The following is a 16,836-nucleotide window of genomic DNA, read 5'->3' as shown; positions in this document are numbered from 1 at the left end:
GCCCCGCCCCGCCCCGGACGGGCCGGGAGCGCAGCCGCCGCCACGGCGGTTCGGGGAGGCTCTTGGGGGCCGCGGGGCTGCGAGGGGCCGGCCGGCAGTAGGAGCCGACGCGCCCTCGCTGCTGGATTTGGGGTGGTGGGCCGCCAGCGCGGCCCCGCCCGGCACCTCACAGCGCCCCTCGGCCGAGTCTCCGCCAAAAACAAGCCCCGTGCTGGGCCCCAGCACCGCGTACGGGCCCTCCGTCTGCGCTGCGCCAGGCGCGGCCGTGAGGCGGGCCGCAGGGTGGTTCCTTCCCTGTCCCCCTCCCTGCCCTCCCTCCCCGGTGCCAGCAGCACCTGCCCAGCGTGCGGCTCTGGGTGCTGCTGCCGGAGGCACTGAAGAAGGCTCACCGCCCAAAACCGGCGGCGATGTCTTTGCAGTCCTCCCGGGAAGCCGTGGCCGTTTGCTAAGTGTTTCAGAAACCTGAAAGAAGCAGCCGCCCGGTAGCAAGAGACCCCGGGAACAGCCTCGGCCAAGTTGTCCTCATCCACCCCCTTTCCCTTTCCTACTGGATGGTGGGGTTTGCTGTCTCTGTAAAGAATCTCTGTGGTTGGAATTTTGGGGGGAAGCATTCCCAGTCAAACAGCTCAACAATAACCATTTGGGAACGTTTCCTGGCGTGGAGGGATCCCTTCACCGTCTGACCTTAGTGGGACTAAGACAATGTGAACGCTAGCGCTATTTTTCTCCTCTCCCTCCCCTCTCTCTCTCTGCCAGGATGCGGTATGACTGATGTTATTTATTGACTGTCTTGATTCTTCTCCTAAAACCCAAATAAGGCGGCATTTATCCGAAGTTTTGCCCTGGTGCTATCACTTATGAACCAACACAAGACAGCCACCTGCCTAAACCCACACCAGCCTCCAGAGGTGAGCTGAGTTATACATCAGCCGTTTATCAGTATTTTATACTTCTAGCGGTCAAGCAACGCTCCTTTGCCCTGCAGCTTTGGCCCTCGTGGCACACCCTGAAGAGATTTCATCTCGTTGATCCCCAGGGATTACGAACCCCTCAAAGCACAGGTCCTCAGAGCAAGCTCAGCACCAGCAGGTCCCCTGAGCCCTTACTGAAGCGGCCGCATTTCTGTGGCAGCAGCACTGCCAAGGGAGGAGACAGCTGCTCTCGCAGAAAGGCAACCGCTCTGTACGCTTCTCAGTGTTTTAAAGGCCAAGGAAGCTATTTTTAGAGCTGAAATAACATTCTTCCTGCTCTGGTATTTCAAATTTTGCGTTATCCTGGACTAATAAATGGCTCCTCGCAGCATTTGCTTTTTGCAACCCCACAAAATCCAGAGATCTTGGACAGGTTTTCCCTCTACGTTCACCTGACACTGCCCCGTGGCACTGCCACACTAAGGAGCTGCAGGCCATGACAAGCAACTACCAGGCATGGCTTTCCTTGGGCAAGGAGGTGCTTTTGCCCCCCCATCACCAAGACAGACCCCAAAATCAGGAAAAAAGTGTGCTTGAAGTATCAGTGTTAACTACATCCCTGACTGCAAGGCTTCCTACGATAGCAAAAGTCAAGTAAGCTCACTTTAAAAGTAACAGAGGGAGGTCTTTGAGTTCGATAACCTCCGGCTTTCAGCAGCTGAGGCTGAAGAAAACCCTCTGCCAAACAGGCGAGAAGTGACAGTGCTCAGCCCCGCTGATTTTGGCCAGAAAGGAAAACGCAGCGACTAATCAGAAACTGCCTTAGTCACTTCACCTCTGCCATCAGCCAAAGCTTGAAGGAAAACAATGCAGCATATGGGATTTTAAAGCAATTTCATTTTTGGTAAACTGAGTGTCTGAGACATTTTGTTCGCAGCTCCTTTTTGAGCAGATGGTGTCCCTTCAAGTGCTGGAAAATGCGTGACGCTGACAGGCCCACCAAAGACCTCCCTCAAAGAATCAGGCTTAAAAAAAGGGCACAGCCTGGGTACAGCAAGCATGTGCTGAAGCCCACCTGGTGCAGGACACAGTAGAGGTGCCAGGAGGCACTAGCCGTCCAGGGGTGCTGTTACATGGGCTCACGGGGATATTTCCTGCAATCCCTTCTTCACAGGACACTAGTCCCATGGGAGGAGCAGCCCCTCTCCCATGAACCTCGTCCTGCAGCATCCCCCCACCAAGGGGTGTGGGGGTGCAAAGGCAGGTAGGGAGATAGGGCACATGGGTGTGTTGCTTTGAACTGCATCCCACAGTAACACATCACCCACCTCCCTCGCAGTAACACCGCGCGTCCCAAAGCCTGCTGCAAGCTCACCTTGACCTGTGGAAAGGGTCTTTCCTCCCACATCTCCACCAATACTGCCTTGGCGAAGATGAGTAGCCACAGGTACGTTCCCCCATCTCCTTTGGGGTTACACCTCGCTTTCCCAGGGGTGGGTAGATGACAGAGGCCGACACTGATGTCAGAGTCAGGTGTCAGAGTCACTGATGATCAGCGTCAGAGGCTGACACTGATGTCGCTCCCTGCTCAGCCCATGCCTTCCAAGACACAATTGCAATGACGCTGGTGCACAGATGTGACAATGCTTCTGGGACGCTGTGGGCAGCACGTGACTTTTCTTATCCCAGTCCTCACTAGGTTTTCCTGCTGAGCCACTGAGACCCACTAGGGATCTGTCTGGCAATCTGCCTGGCCCAGAAGGGGGACCTGCTTCCACACAAGCAAATGTTTGACATTCTGGCTTTGCATTGCTGTCTGTAAATTAATATTTCCTCCCACCGATGCCTTACAGCACGTGCATGTTACCTGTGCAAATTTTACCAGTTCTCTTCACGGGGACCGAACTGCCTGCCATCTTCACATCCACTTTTTTCCAGCAACAGAGAAGTGGGAAGGCCGAGCCCCCACATCCTGACACCAAGTAGCAGGATCAGGCATTGGAGGTATTTTATTTTTCATGTAAAAGACAGAGCTTCCACAGAGCTAACCCCTGCCCTTGCAGACCTCGCTCGCAGATCAGGATGAAACAAAGCAACCTCATTCCCCTCTAATTGCAGTCCTCCTCAGTTAATCTGAAGACTGGCTATGGTTTTACTGGGCTGGTTTTTTGTGGGGGAAAGGAACACAGAGGCAAGGAAAATGGAAAAGGAAATTGCTTTGAGTTTGGTTTCATTCCTGGGAAATAGATGTCTTCTGAAAATGGATTTACCACCTGGTTTTCCTGTCCTGCTCCTTTTCGCTCCAAAGCCGGAGCAAGGTCTGGCAAGAAACTTTGCCCACCCAGAAACAGGAGCAGCAGGGAAAAGGGGCCAGGGATCGCTCAGCAGCAGCCATCGGAGCCACTCTGTACCCTGATGCATGGGCTAAATACAGTGCCTAGGCAACTGTTTCTCAGTTTAAGTGTTAACTCTAATTTCATTAGCCAGATCATCTCTCATCAAAGCCATCTGTTCCTGTATCGGGCTTTTTAAATATTGTGATAGGCTTCATTTCTTCAAATGCCCTGCTGCTAAACAGACACCATCTGAGCATGTACACCCTTGGCTTGGCATTTACAGATGTGCTCGGGATTTGCTGGAGAGGCAGTCACCTGCAAAGGTGCAAGGGTGCTCTCACCCTGAGATATATCGCCAGATCCCAGCCCTCCAAGATGAAGTGTTCCCTCTTTCCAGCTCGCCCGCATGATCTCAACTGAGAAAAATTCACCTGAGTTTGGGACTGGAGCAGCAAATTGGAGTGACCCACCCCATCTCGCTGCAAGAAAGTGACACCGTATAAGTGGTAGGAAGGGAAGTGGAGAAAATGAATACAAAATTTCAGTGTCTTTTCCATAAAAAGAGAAGTCAAAACAATTATCGCTGTGATGGCAAACACATGGGATAAACAGGACTTGCCCGTGAGATGGTCAGGGGCTGAACGCTAGGGAGGAAACCTTGAAGGTGTGTGCAGATGGGAGCTGCCGACTGGCACACCCCGGCTCCAACCCGCACATGTTCTGGCCTGGCAGGAGGACAGTCCTATATGAAGCAGAGGAAACATTGAAAAAGAGAAAAATTATTTTTTAGGAATCCTGAGATTTAGTAAAATAACAATTTCCTACTATTATGCTATAAACACTAATGGAATTATGTCAGCCAGGAAAATTTAGTACCCCCAGTTAATATTGAGGTTGGGCATTACCGTGCAGAGATGGTACGCACCGTTTCACCTACAGTTTTTATCTCTGCTGCTCACTGGGGCTTTTCTCCTGAGCACCTTCCAAGGCCTGCAAAAGGGGATTTTTTATTTTTTTTTTTTCTGGCAGGAGGCTGCAAACCATTCACCTCCCTGGGACTTGCTATGGCTGTACCACAGCCAGCAAGATGGGATGGGTATGGTGGCAGCCGGGGCACAGAGCAGTGGGACAGGCCTGCCAGAGTCATCTGGCTGCAGAGTCCCAAAACCAGGGTGGGAATTCTGCTATCATTTTCTCCAAAAAAGCCTAAATCAGGGTTTAACTGTTCATGAAGTGGGATTAGCAGGAGATGCACTCAGCGAATGCACTGCGCCCCACGCGCGAGGGGTGATTAAAACAGCAAAAGCCTCCAAACCATCTGGTGGGCAGCCCTGCCCATGCAGGGTCACCCCTGGCTCCTCCACCATCTCAGCACTTTGCTAGGTTTCAGGGCTTTTGTTTCTCTTGCCTCTGTGCCCCTTGTCTAGCAGGGGCGGCATTGCTGGGTGTGTGCCCCTGGATGCCAGCTCCGGGGCTGGGCACCACTCCAGGGCCATTGCAGGAACTGAGACACGTGGGCACATGTTAGCAAATGCCTCCTTTCACACTGGGCTCTGCTTTCGGTTTTTCTTTTCATTCTTCTTTTAAAAGAAGATCTTAAGGGAAATTGTAACTTGATTCCCAGAAGCGTCCCAGAAGGCGGTGAAGAGGAGCCCTGTAACTCCCTGTGAGACCCTTTTTACATAAGGGTACAGCTACAAAACAGTCAAGGAGCAAAAATTTCAAGGTAATACAAGTCCAGCCTGGCCATGCCTTTGCGGACACAGTCTGGGAGCTGATACATCATCAACCATTAAAAATCTCTCCAAACTGAGAGCCCTCCCAGCTGCAAATACCCCAGACATCAGCTGACCAGAGCCCATAGGTCTGTCACCACGTTTCTAGGCATGGACTCCTGGGCTCACGTGGACACAGGAGATCTTTCAGAAGAAGTTTTTTTTCCTGTGAGCCTCCCAGCCCAACAGCTCGATGCGATACCTGAAGTCAGACCGCCTTTCCCGTCTCTTGGGCTTATTTCCAGGAAGCTGTGTTCTGGCTGCTGGTTTCTGGGTCTGAAAAATTATCAACGCCAGCCAGAGGACAGCAGTCGCCTTGCACTTGCAAGCTGTGGAGGGAGATAGGGATGCAGGCATCACCCAGGGTTACAAGGGAACAGCAGAGCCACTGGAGGGAGTGGGCAGAAATCCACCCCTGAAGCTCCAAGCAGCCACCTTTGCATCCCCTCCCAGCAATCCCCCCACTTTCACCACGTATTTTTAAACTGGCTCAGGGCTATTTCCCACCCCAGGCCGCCATGCTAAAGCTCTGCATCCAAGTGCCAAAGGGCTAAGTGAAGTTTTGGTGATGAGACACGTAGGACCCTGGCACAGCACCTGGTCCAACAGGAATGCCACCAACTTTCCCGAGTGCGGCAGTGGGGCTGCTGGGCAGGAGATGGCACACAGTCTGCTCCACTTGGCTGGTGACCTGCTGGGGTGTTTCTGCTGTGGACGGAGCACACTACTTCTGAGCCAACACTGCATTTCCTAAGGGCCCCACCAGTTCTGGGAAAAAAGGTAAAAATATCCGGTCCCAGCTGCATGCCAAAGCTGAGAGCCTGGAAACACTCAGCACAACAATGCATGGGGCAGTGTACAAATACCTCTTGGTCCCAGTCACACATGGTGTTACTACAGATGGTTCAACATGGCAAGAACAAAGTTAGAGACAAGAGAAGATCGGGCACTGTCAGACCATCAGATCTTAGAAAAGTTTGACAGTCACTGTATCCTTGGTTTATCATAGAATGGTTTGGGTTGGAAGGGACCTTAAAGATCATCTTGTTCCTACCCCCCCTGCCATGGGCAGGGACACCTCCCACTAGACCAGGTTGCTCAAAGCCCCATCCAACCCCTGTTCTTGAACACTTCCAGGGATGGGGCATCCACAACATCACTACAAGCCCCACAAAAAGCCCCTCTCCAACTTTCTTCTAGGCCCCCTTTAGGTACCAGAAGGCTGCTATAAGGTCTCTTCAGAGCCTTCTATTCTCCAGGCTGAACAACCCCAACTCCAAGCCCTTCCTGCCTCTCAGAGACCCTATATCTTCTTGAGGGAGACCACACTAGAGAACGCGGCCAAAATTATTTCCAAACCAAACCAAAATCAAAAAAACGAAGCAAAATATTCAAAACAAATGTGCAAAAAAATCAAAACAAATAAGCAAAAAAGGAAACATATGGAAGTATTCCTTGTTTTACCAAAATTCAAGGCATTCTCTTCAAAAATCTAGTTTTCCTGTAAAGGCTAACTGACGTTTTTCGCCAACTCCACCACACAGAGCAGCTCATCTACAGAAACATGAATTCAGGTAGTACAAGCTCCAAGATAAGACATTTGATGGAATCATAGAATGGTTCGGGGTGGAAGGGACCTTAAAGATCGTCTAGTTGCAGCCCCCCTGCCCTGGGCAGGGACACCTCCCACTAGACCAGGCTGCTCAAAGCCCCATCCAGCCTGGCCTTGAACACCTCCAGGGAAGGGGCATCCACAGCTTCTCTGGACAACCTGTTCCAGTGTCTCACTGCCCTCGCAGTAAAGAATTTCTTCCTAAAATCTAATCTAAATTTCCCCTCTTTCAGTTTAAAACTGTTACACCATGTCCTATCATAACACTCCCTGATAAAGAGTCCCTCCCCATCTCTCCTGTAGGCCCCCTTTAAGTATTAGAAAGCTGCTATAAGGTCTCCCTGGAGCCTTCTCTTCTCCAGGCTGAACAACCCCAACTCTCTCAGCCTGTCCTCATAGGAGAGGTGCTCCAGCCCTCTGATCATCTTTGTGGCCCTCCTCTGGACCCGTTCCAACACATCCATGTCCTCCTTATGCTGACAGGAGCTTTTTTTTTTGATGGAGGAGCTTTGACTTTTCTGAATGATGTTTCTTTATTTACTTTCAATTTTTCAAAACCATGATGTCACAATTTAGGCTGGGCTGGACAGTAAACCAATGACAGATGTTTTCTATTAACCCCTCTCCCTTCCCAGAAGGGAGAGAAAGACTTACGGTTTGAAAAAAAAAACCCCTAAAACCGCTTTAATGAAATACTAACAATAAAAAGATAATAGTATCAATAAGAAAATAATGAAATATATTCAAATATATACAAAACCAATATCGAGCTCCTAGGATGACGATCACATCACCAGCCAGCACTGGGAAAATCCCAGACTGGACTCGGCAGCAGACAGGAGCTGGATTCAGGAACACACAGACAGGTTTTGGGTCACCTGCCCTGTCCGCTCCTTCCTCTACGCTCTTCTGCTTCCAATCGTCCAACTTGGTTCATAACAAAGAGAGCTAACCTTGGTTGTTACAGCAGTAAGTATAAACAGGAGCCTCTCTGCATACCATTCCTTGGTATTAACTATAAACATCAGACATTATCACTGATAGAAGCAGACACTGTCTAAAAAAACATACCATTATAATTTCAGAGAGTGCAGTCAGTTAGGAGAGACTTAAGTGAAAAGTAAAATCACTGAAAAGAAAATTGGTTTTGTTCTATCTCAAACCGGGACACATGGGTAATTGCCAATGATTTCAAAATCTCAGATCCCTGAATCCCACTGGAACTGCTGTTGCTGCTGAAGTCTTACACTCACAGGGGAAAAAAAAAAAAAACAAACAAACCACCTTGTTGTAATTTCAGATAGAGAGGTTCAGAACAGCATGTACTTCTTTGCAGGGCCAGTTATTCTTCTTACACCACATGCTTGACAGGAATCAGCTTAAGGAAGTCCAAATACGAGCAATACAAAAGAAAAAAAAAAAAGTATGATAAAGCTCAACAGGAAGATGTGTATCTAAGTGCCTGAAAGTGCATTCACTGCAGTTTGCCAGCCAGCACTCTGCACAAACGAAATGATGGGAGCACCACTAAGATTAGGCATTTGCGCATGGTCCCAGCTTCACTCCTACACTCAAACATCAAGTCCAAACTCACCACCTGCATCATTTTGAAGGCGGGGTCCCAATGAATTTTGTCGTTCTCCAACTGCCCGTTGACCATGCTAAGAAGGAAGCAACAGCACTATCTTTCTCCCAGCTATGGGAGCCCGTTTCCACCCCCTCCTGCAGGCACCGTAAGGGCTGGTGGGAAGACAGCTCCTACTTGTGTGCGTGTAATTCCCGTGTCTGTCAAACAACCCTGAGTCCAGATGAATGCACATCAAGACATGACTTTTGACACACTCAGGTCTTCAGGCACATCTCAGCAGAAATCAAGGAGAATTTACAGCAAAATCTGAACACGATAATATTTTTGGTCAAAGCGTTGTCCTGCAGTCACATTGGGCTGATAAAGTGGGATTTTCACATGCAAGAACATGCCATAGTTTCCTTTCAAGCTTACGTCAGCTTGAATTTTCTTTTTCCCACCTCTATCAGCTTGGCCACTAAGCCTGAAGGAATCAAATCTCTTGATATGTTTCTGTTTGACAACACTCCTCTTCCACTGATGAGGAAACCAGAAATGCTGAGGGGGTAGGTATTTTGGAAATGCTGCACCAAGTGAATAGCTGGAAACACCAAGCAAAATACTGCTGTTATTCTGATGTGTGATGCACGAAGCCCTTCGCTTTGGCAGACATTTAAAAATAAAACACAGAGGCCAGTCTAACTCATAACTGTTTATTGTAAATCACTCAAGAGTTTACACATCATTAATGGCAAAGTAACACTGTTAAAACACCTGCTGGATGAAATACAGAATAAAGACAACTCTCTTATATTATATGGCATAATTTAAAAAACAAGAAACAGAACAAAAAAGAAACCATTTTAATTTTTTTTTTCCAGTTCTGCATCTTTCCTGAAAATATCTGGGCCTGAGCCTCAGTTATCTCGAGATCACCGCCTTGCCCAGGGCATGGGGCCGCGCAGCCGGGAAACGGGCACTCCCTCTCTGTGGGGCAAGGCAGTGACCTCCTTTATAAATGAAAATCATGCCCCCTATCTTCAAAAGTGCTCCAGTGCTGACAGTACAAAGCCTCTCTCCTGCACTGGCTAACATTTAACACAAAGGGCTATATGTCCCATTAATTCCACATGCCTTTTTTTTTTTAATCTTTTTTCTTTTTTTTTACCTTTTTTTTTTTTTAAACAAGGCAACTTAAAATTCAGAAGCTACATAACTGTCTTTATATTTTGCTCAGAAACCAATGGATGTTGCATGCAGCTGAAATATTAGTAGAGACTCTGACTTAGATAAAGGTCAGTTTTCTAAGACCCGCTACTCAAAGGCAGAAAAAGAAATTAAGAGGCCTCTTGTGCAAAAGGAGCTAAAATATGCATGCATCAATGGCCATGACTGTTTAGAATATAACTTAGGTCTCCAAACATTGAAACCGAAGCTTTATTTGGCTTAAGACATGTTTGAGCTCTATACCTTTACAAATTACAATGTATATGCAACAGTAAGGGAATCATCTCAACACAGCATCAGTTGGTATTTTGGCCTGTATAGAGACTAATCTTCAACACAAAAGCCTGCTCAGCAAGAAATGGTTTTCATATTTAACAAAGACAGCAGCACACTGGGCTGGCTAACAGGGCTAACAAAAAGAAGAAAGCAGGTTACCAAACTAACATCTAACTAACTTTAAGTCAATTTTTCCCCTTGGACATCCTGTTTTTCATCAGTGCTGTTACTGTCCTTTCCACTAGTCTGTAGCTGAAACAGCACATTGGGCCCTGCCCCATCCCCTCCGAGAGATGTGTCTCAAAAGTATATTTGATTAATAGTAGAAACAAAAATCTCCCCTAACTGCACTTGGAAAGGATAGTTAGTTCCTCCAACCTGCCAACATTTACCATGAACAAGCAAATTACAATGTATTTCAGACATGAACTACAGTGACTAAAATCAAATCTCTCTCCTGTTTAACTATAATATTAAATAATATATAACATTTTCACACTTAATAGTCTGAAGTTTGGACATAAGACAGCTAGTAAGGAAAAAAAGCTGGGACCAAATCTGTTCCCAGGGAATGAATTTGGCCCAACAGATCTGAAAAAACTAAGTTTAACAAGAGGAAGATAAATCCACCACAGGCACGGGGGTGCATGCACACCCACCCACGTGTACGACAGCGCTGGCACAGCAAAGCATTACTTTTCAAGCACTGCCATCTCCAGTCCTTTCCTTGCGAGCCTGGATCATCTCCTTCGGAGCCTGCTTGCGGTCAGTGACCAACCCCAACCAAAACATGAAGTCAATGAACCAGGTGGTGGGGTTGAACTTCAGGCCCAGCTCACTGGCTGAGTAGTCGAACGGGAAGGTGTGGTGGTAATTGTGGAAACCCTCACCTGAAAAACAGAGAGAGAGTTTAAAGACCACATGGCCGTTGCGTTTATGAATTTCAGAACGCTCTCGGGTGGGACATCCCAACGCCTGTTTCCCAAGTCCTGAATCTAGTGCAGGTTATGCCCCTGCCCGGCTGTGGGAGACCTCTGGGGCAGACCCACAACGGACTCCATTTCAGTGCTTTGGGCTTTCCTCCCCAGTAGGAAGGGGCATGTCCCAACCCTTACACTCAGGAAAGAAAACCATAAGAGTGGAGATGCACAACCAAGTAAGAAGCAGAGTTGCTTACTTCTGCTGTGCTGTCCCCAGCCGACTGCTGGGAAGAGAGGATTGCTAGTGTGAACATGTCTCCCCCCAGAGACTACATGGCATTCTTTCAATGTGGGCACCATCAGTAGAACAAGGGAGCCTTCCTCTAGGATGCACAAGCTCCAGCCTCCTGCAAGCCCTGGCTCCAAGTGGTGTCCAGCTGCAGGTGCCCAAAGCCCCGACCAGCGTGAAACAGCATGGGATGTCGCTCTGAGTTTGCAAAGCTGTACCCAGGGCTACAGCACTTACCAATGGCTCCCAGAGTGACAAAGGTGTTCTGCCTGGGGTTGATGTACTTGTCGTAAGGGCGATTGCCGTACATGTGAGCAGCACTGTTGACCAGCCACGTGACATTGAGGGAGATGGTGTACCGGAGGATGGAGGCAAGGAAGTAGGCATTCCACAGACTCTCACCCCAAAGGTACCACGGCACAAAAGTAGGGATCACAAAGCACATCAGCACAACCGAACTCTTGTAATACCTATGGGGAAAGAAAAGGACGCCATTACTGTGGTGGGAATGACAGCTGGGCTGAAGCGGCGTTGGATCTCTGGAGACAGGGCTCTGCCAGAAAGCCCTGGCATAACCTGGGCCAGACCCATAACTGAGGCAACAGGGAACATTTCAGACATCCACAATCACGACGTAACTTTTTCCAAGTGCAATTCGAAATGCCAAGACAAACCGAAACCCCAAAGCAGCAGGTAATACTGCAGCTGAACAGCTGTGACCCAGTCCCAAAGCAAACCTCCCAAGCTGAGCACCTTTACACCTGGGGACGCACAGAGTTGCCTGCACACCCTGCGCCTAGGGTCCAGCTCTGGGACTAGAAAAGCCCGGGGCTTGGCGTGGCATTGGTGGAGCTGTGTCAGAAACATGACTGATGCTACGAGCCGGCAAAGACTTCCCCTATGCTCAGAGCAGAGGGGAACCTGAAGCACGGGGCAGGAGCAGCTCCTTTCTATACCACTGCTGCTGCATGAGCTCCAACAGCAGCAGCAGACCTGAAGCAGCTGCTGAGAGAGCACGGGCACTCCACCAAGGGTGAGGAGAAAGACGCGTCTTGGCCTGGGGGCCAGGATTACTGCTGCTCTCTCAGCCCACTGCCTGGCACGAGCCCTGCCACTCCTCCACATATTGGACAAAATCAGCGTGCAGTGGAAAACACGGAGGGAGGAAGCCGAACAGTCTGAGAACAAACAGGAAAGCTTTATAGTACAGCCAAAGCCACATGCACAGGCAAGGCAGGGAAGAGAGCATAGGATGCAGAGAGCACAGAGGTGAAGAGCAGAGACCATAGTGGGAGGAACAAAGAGAAAAATCATGCTGGGGGAATTAATGCAAGGCAAGTGGAGAATGGGCTTGCAGCTCAGCAAAAAGTCTGGAGGCAAAGCCAAAAGCAAGACAGGAAATAAGTGACTCTAAATGGATAATGGGATAAGGGCACTCAGGAGCGGAGAGCAGCAAGACAGTGCAGCTTGGGAGCCATCAAAGGGGTGTCCCCAGCTTAAGAGGAAACAAGGTCCCGTCTTCCCCATTGAGCCCTTCCACCTCCCTGAAGCCCAGATTTACTACAGCGCACAGTGATCTCGGGGTATCATCATCAAAGCAAGCTGGCACATGAAACTGGAGCGATAGGCTGAGGTGACAGGATTTTGAAGGGTGCAGAAAGAAAAGAAACACAAAGTAAGACCCATCTTATTTGCACTCATATGACAGGTTTAAAATAGACCCCTGCTTTTGTTGAGTTTTCTGGAAGGGATGAGGAAGAACAGAGTTTAGATTTCAAACAGTTATTAAAACCTTCCACTTGATGAAAGTTTTTCAGATAGGAAAAACTGTCAATTTGGTTTGACAAAAACCATTGGAAAATTGAATGTTTGTTTAAAACCCACAGAGGATTGGAAAAACGTTAATATTAGCAGTATTTTTGGAAGGAAGAAAGTTTCCATTAACATAGTTCTCATCTATAACACACCAGGTAGTTTTGATCATCTTGTGTACGAAATAAATTAACCTCTTGCTCTGCAAGTTCTCCGTTTGATAATTTTTGTTGTTGCTTGGAGGTTGTGCCTCACATGCTGGGCTCCAGAAGGAGATCTGCAGCTCTCCAGCAACACCAACCATGGTGAAAAGAGAGTATGTCCTCAGCTCTGTCACAGAACTCTATCTTCACTTACCTGAGCCAAGGCTCTCCAAAGGAAACAGTCCGCATTCTTTGCTCCACCAAAGATAACAGATAATTTCCCACTCATCTGACTGACTTCTGAACCAGGCTGTGGATAAGGTTTGCAAACATCATCAATTCAAGGCCAGGATTTAAGTAGAGCTGGAGAAAAAAAGTATTTTCCAGTCCAGAAAACTCCTTCAAAGTTCAAAGCCTCTCCCACTCCAGGAAGATAAAATAAAATATGAAAACATCTTATCAGGCACCAATAAAACCTTCCTGTGAGACGCAAGAAGCCCAGACTGAAGTCTTTGGTGAAGACATAAGATCTCACATCCAAACAAACACCCAACTACATTTCCTCTGTCTCCCTTTGACTGAAACGTCCACCCTGGAATGAGAAATCTCCTTACCTGGAGTTCAGGTGAACCAACGCCTCAACAGATGCTTGTTGAGCACTGCTTTCACCACATGAAAACTTCATCATGAAGACACTTCACCTCTAAGCCTCTCCTTCACATCACATGCAGGATTATTGCTCCATTATTTGGAGAGGGTAAATTTTGCTGTCAGTCATGCCTGGAGCGGTACTGTGATTTCAGCTGAAGTGATATGGTTTAAAGCTCATTGAGTGCTACCGCATCCACAGCTCACCAGCACCACTGATTTCAGCAAAGCTAACCATCTGACCTTAAAATCAAAGAGTTTATCATGATCCTTACTGATCTGACCTACCAGGTTTTCCGTGCTGCCAAAAAAACCCCAGCACTTCGACCTTATAGAAAGGAGAAACCTGAATTTTTCTTCACAGATAAGGGAAGGTAAACTCCCAAGTCCTAAATTTAAATCCCGAGCAGAGACATTTGCTAAGACATAACTTCCCTGCAGAAGACACACTTCTTCACTACAAAATATTTTCAGCATAACCAAAGCAGTAGAGCCTGCTTCTTGTGGGATGCTGTTGTCTTGGAAAAGGTAATAACGCAACCAAGAGGAGCTGCAGCAAACTGCAAGGGAGCCTTTGCAAACAGGCACTGCTGACTGACGAACCAGTAAAAGCAACAATACATGAAGGGCAGGGAATTCCTCACTCCTGGAGATCTTCCAATGCAGAGGTGCCCTGGTTTGAGGTAAACCAGAGCCAATTTTCTATTCAGTAATTTTACTTTTCAACTAAGCCTCTTCTAACTAACTGAACTTTCTGAAAATTAACAGCATATTATTATGGAGACACTGTTCGTTCTCAGACTGATAAGACCTGATTATTTGTAATTTATGCCAAGGAATGGTATGCAGAGAGACTCTTGCTTATACTTATTGCTATAACAACCAAGGTCAGCTAACTTTGTTATGTACCAAGCTGGAGGGCCAGACGCAGAAAAGTGTAGAGGGGTTGCACCTGCGAGGAGAAGCAGCAGAGCAGGTGACCCAAAACTGACCAAGTGGGTACTCCATCCCATCAGCATCATGCTCAGTATAAGAGCTGAGGGATCAAAGGGTCCGCCCACTTTCTTCAATGGCCAGCATCCGAGGAGGACTCGGTCTGTTCGTCTGCCTTTGATGCCAATTCATGCATTCCTGAATCTAGATCTGGAATGCGGTTCCCGTCCGTCACCAAGTCCAGTCTGAGGCTTTCCCAGTGCCTCCCAGTGACACATCCTGGGAGGCTGATACTGGTTTTGTATATATTTAATTATTTTCTTATTGATATTATTATATTTCCTCTTATTATTAATATTTAATTAAACTAGTTTAGTTTCTTTTCAACTCATAAGCCTGTCTCTCATTTTCTCTCCTCGCCTCTGAAGGGAGAGAGGTAAAAAAGCATCTGTCGTTCATTTCAGTGGCCAGCCCAGTCCAAACCACAACAAGGGGTAATTCTGCTAGTGCATGGGTTTCTTTAATGCAAAAAATCCCCTGATTTCCGGACACAACTGATTGCTCCCCTCACCCACAAAACACTCGGAAATGAGCTTATGTGGTTTACTGAAGTACCTGGACCAAATGCTTGCAGGCAGAGACAGTCATCTTGTGCCTAAAATGTATTTTAGGTACAGGTACTCACATAGAGGACAAAGTACGTTGCTCAATTCCCACCTCTCGCACTGCGTGTAGCAAACTGAACTAGATCTGTGCTAATTCTCCAGGGAGATAATTAATTCTGTGAAGAATGACAGCCTTGTGAGAGGAAGCGCTTGGTCTGCGCTGGCCCAGAGGTGCCAAACATGATTTTGCAGAGGGAAATGTGCACTTCTGCATTAAGGCAGTTAGTGATTACAGCATTTGCTCCAACAATCAAAGAAGGCGGCTGAGATCCCAGCAACTTCTGCGGTGGCTGTTTTCACAGACAACCTTGGCTTTTTGGAAAAGCAGAGCGACAAGGACAGTGCTCCCTGCTTGTGCAGCAGAGCCTGCAAGGACAATCAGCAAGCGTCAGCCACATGGCAATAGCGGGGGCCAGAGGGACCGCAGCCCTAATGCCTGCAATCAAGGTGGCAGGGATACCTTGGGGGAGAAAAGGGAAAGATAAAAATAAAGAATGAGCCACAACTAAACAGGTGGAGGGACCTCTCCACCCCACCTCGCACAAGGGCCCAACACTCCCACTTACTTTCTTTGGAACCTGACGACAGGGTCATCCAGCAGGTCAGTGAAATCCAGTTTCCTCCCCTTCTCTATGACGTCCCGGTGCTTGCGCACGAACAGCCAGCCGATGTGGGAGAAGAAGAAGCCACGGCGGGCATTGTGCGGGTCCGCATCCGTCTCCGAGTACTTGTGGTGAACACGGTGGTCTCGACTCCACTCGTAGATGTCATTCTGCACAGAACGCACGGCGGGGTGAGAGGAGGCCAAGTACTGCTCCAGCAGTACCACCTCCAGCTCCTTCCCCACACAGTAACAAGCCCCTCTCTGATGCTCCTCAAAAAGGATTATCGACTAAAGACATCCTGAGGGACCCCAGCTTTGCAGGCAGACAGACCCCCCACTGCTCCTGTCAGTGCCCACACAGCATGGGGACGTGCTCTGGGAACCGGTGACACAGACCGCACAGGTCGCAGGGCTGGGTCTGCCCTGGTCCTGTGTCCTGCCTGGGGGGACACTGGGTTGGAGGGATGAGGTACGTACACGTTTACACTGTTACTTTATGACCCTGCCACAGGGGAGCTTGCATATTTATTTTCAGGGCACTGCTGTGCAGAGGCACTCAGTTCTGGCATCCTTTTTCTAAGCTGGCTGAGGTCAGTTACCACTGATGCCCTCCGGGCACAAATGCAGCACTGAAAATGGGGCAGAGCTTGTGGAACTCTACATACGCCTTCTCCTGACCTGAAGAGGAGCTGAACTTGTTTAGCCTTTCGGAGGGATGCATCTTCCACAGTAAAACCAGCACCTCCATTTAAATTACTGCTCTGCCAATACTTCTAATACTTAAAGGGGGCCTACAGGGAAAGATGGGGATGGACTGTTTATCAGGGAACAGAGTGATAGGACAAGGGGTAATGGTTTTAAACTGAAAGAGGGGAGATTTAAATTAGGTATTAGGAAGAAATTCTTTCCTGTGAGGGTGGTGAGACACTGGCACAGGTTGCCCAGAGAAGCTGTGGCTGCCCCATCCCTGGAGGTGTTCAAGACCGGGCTGGATGGGGCTTTGAGCAGCCTGGTCTGGTGGGAGGTGTCCCTGCCCAGGGCGGGGGGGTTGGAACTAGATGATCTTTAAGGTCCCTTCCAACCCGAACCGTTCTATGATTCTGTGACTAAGGTATCAA

At 48.4% G+C, this 16,836-nt stretch overlaps 1 protein-coding gene across 1 annotated transcript in view; it reads right to left on the bottom strand.

The window, feature by feature from the left end:
• Positions 1–8,898: 8,898 nt before the first annotated feature.
• SCD5 (stearoyl-CoA desaturase 5) overlaps positions 8,899–16,836 on the bottom strand; it is a 35,264-nt gene continuing 27,326 nt past the window's right edge. The window contains exons 3-5 of the mRNA XM_074589198.1: positions 15,681–15,886; positions 11,151–11,383; positions 8,899–10,594 (exon numbers count right to left, since the gene is read on the bottom strand). Of these exons, the coding sequence (XP_074445299.1) occupies positions 10,404–10,594; positions 11,151–11,383; positions 15,681–15,886 (630 nt within the window). The 3' untranslated portion in view covers positions 8,899–10,403. The remainder of the gene's footprint in view (positions 10,595–11,150; positions 11,384–15,680; positions 15,887–16,836) is intronic.

This window comes from Larus michahellis, chromosome 5 (genome assembly GCF_964199755.1).
Source record: "Larus michahellis chromosome 5, bLarMic1.1, whole genome shotgun sequence".
NCBI lineage: Eukaryota > Metazoa > Chordata > Aves > Charadriiformes > Laridae > Larus > Larus michahellis.
This window is presented reverse-complemented; position numbering and strand designations above follow the sequence as displayed.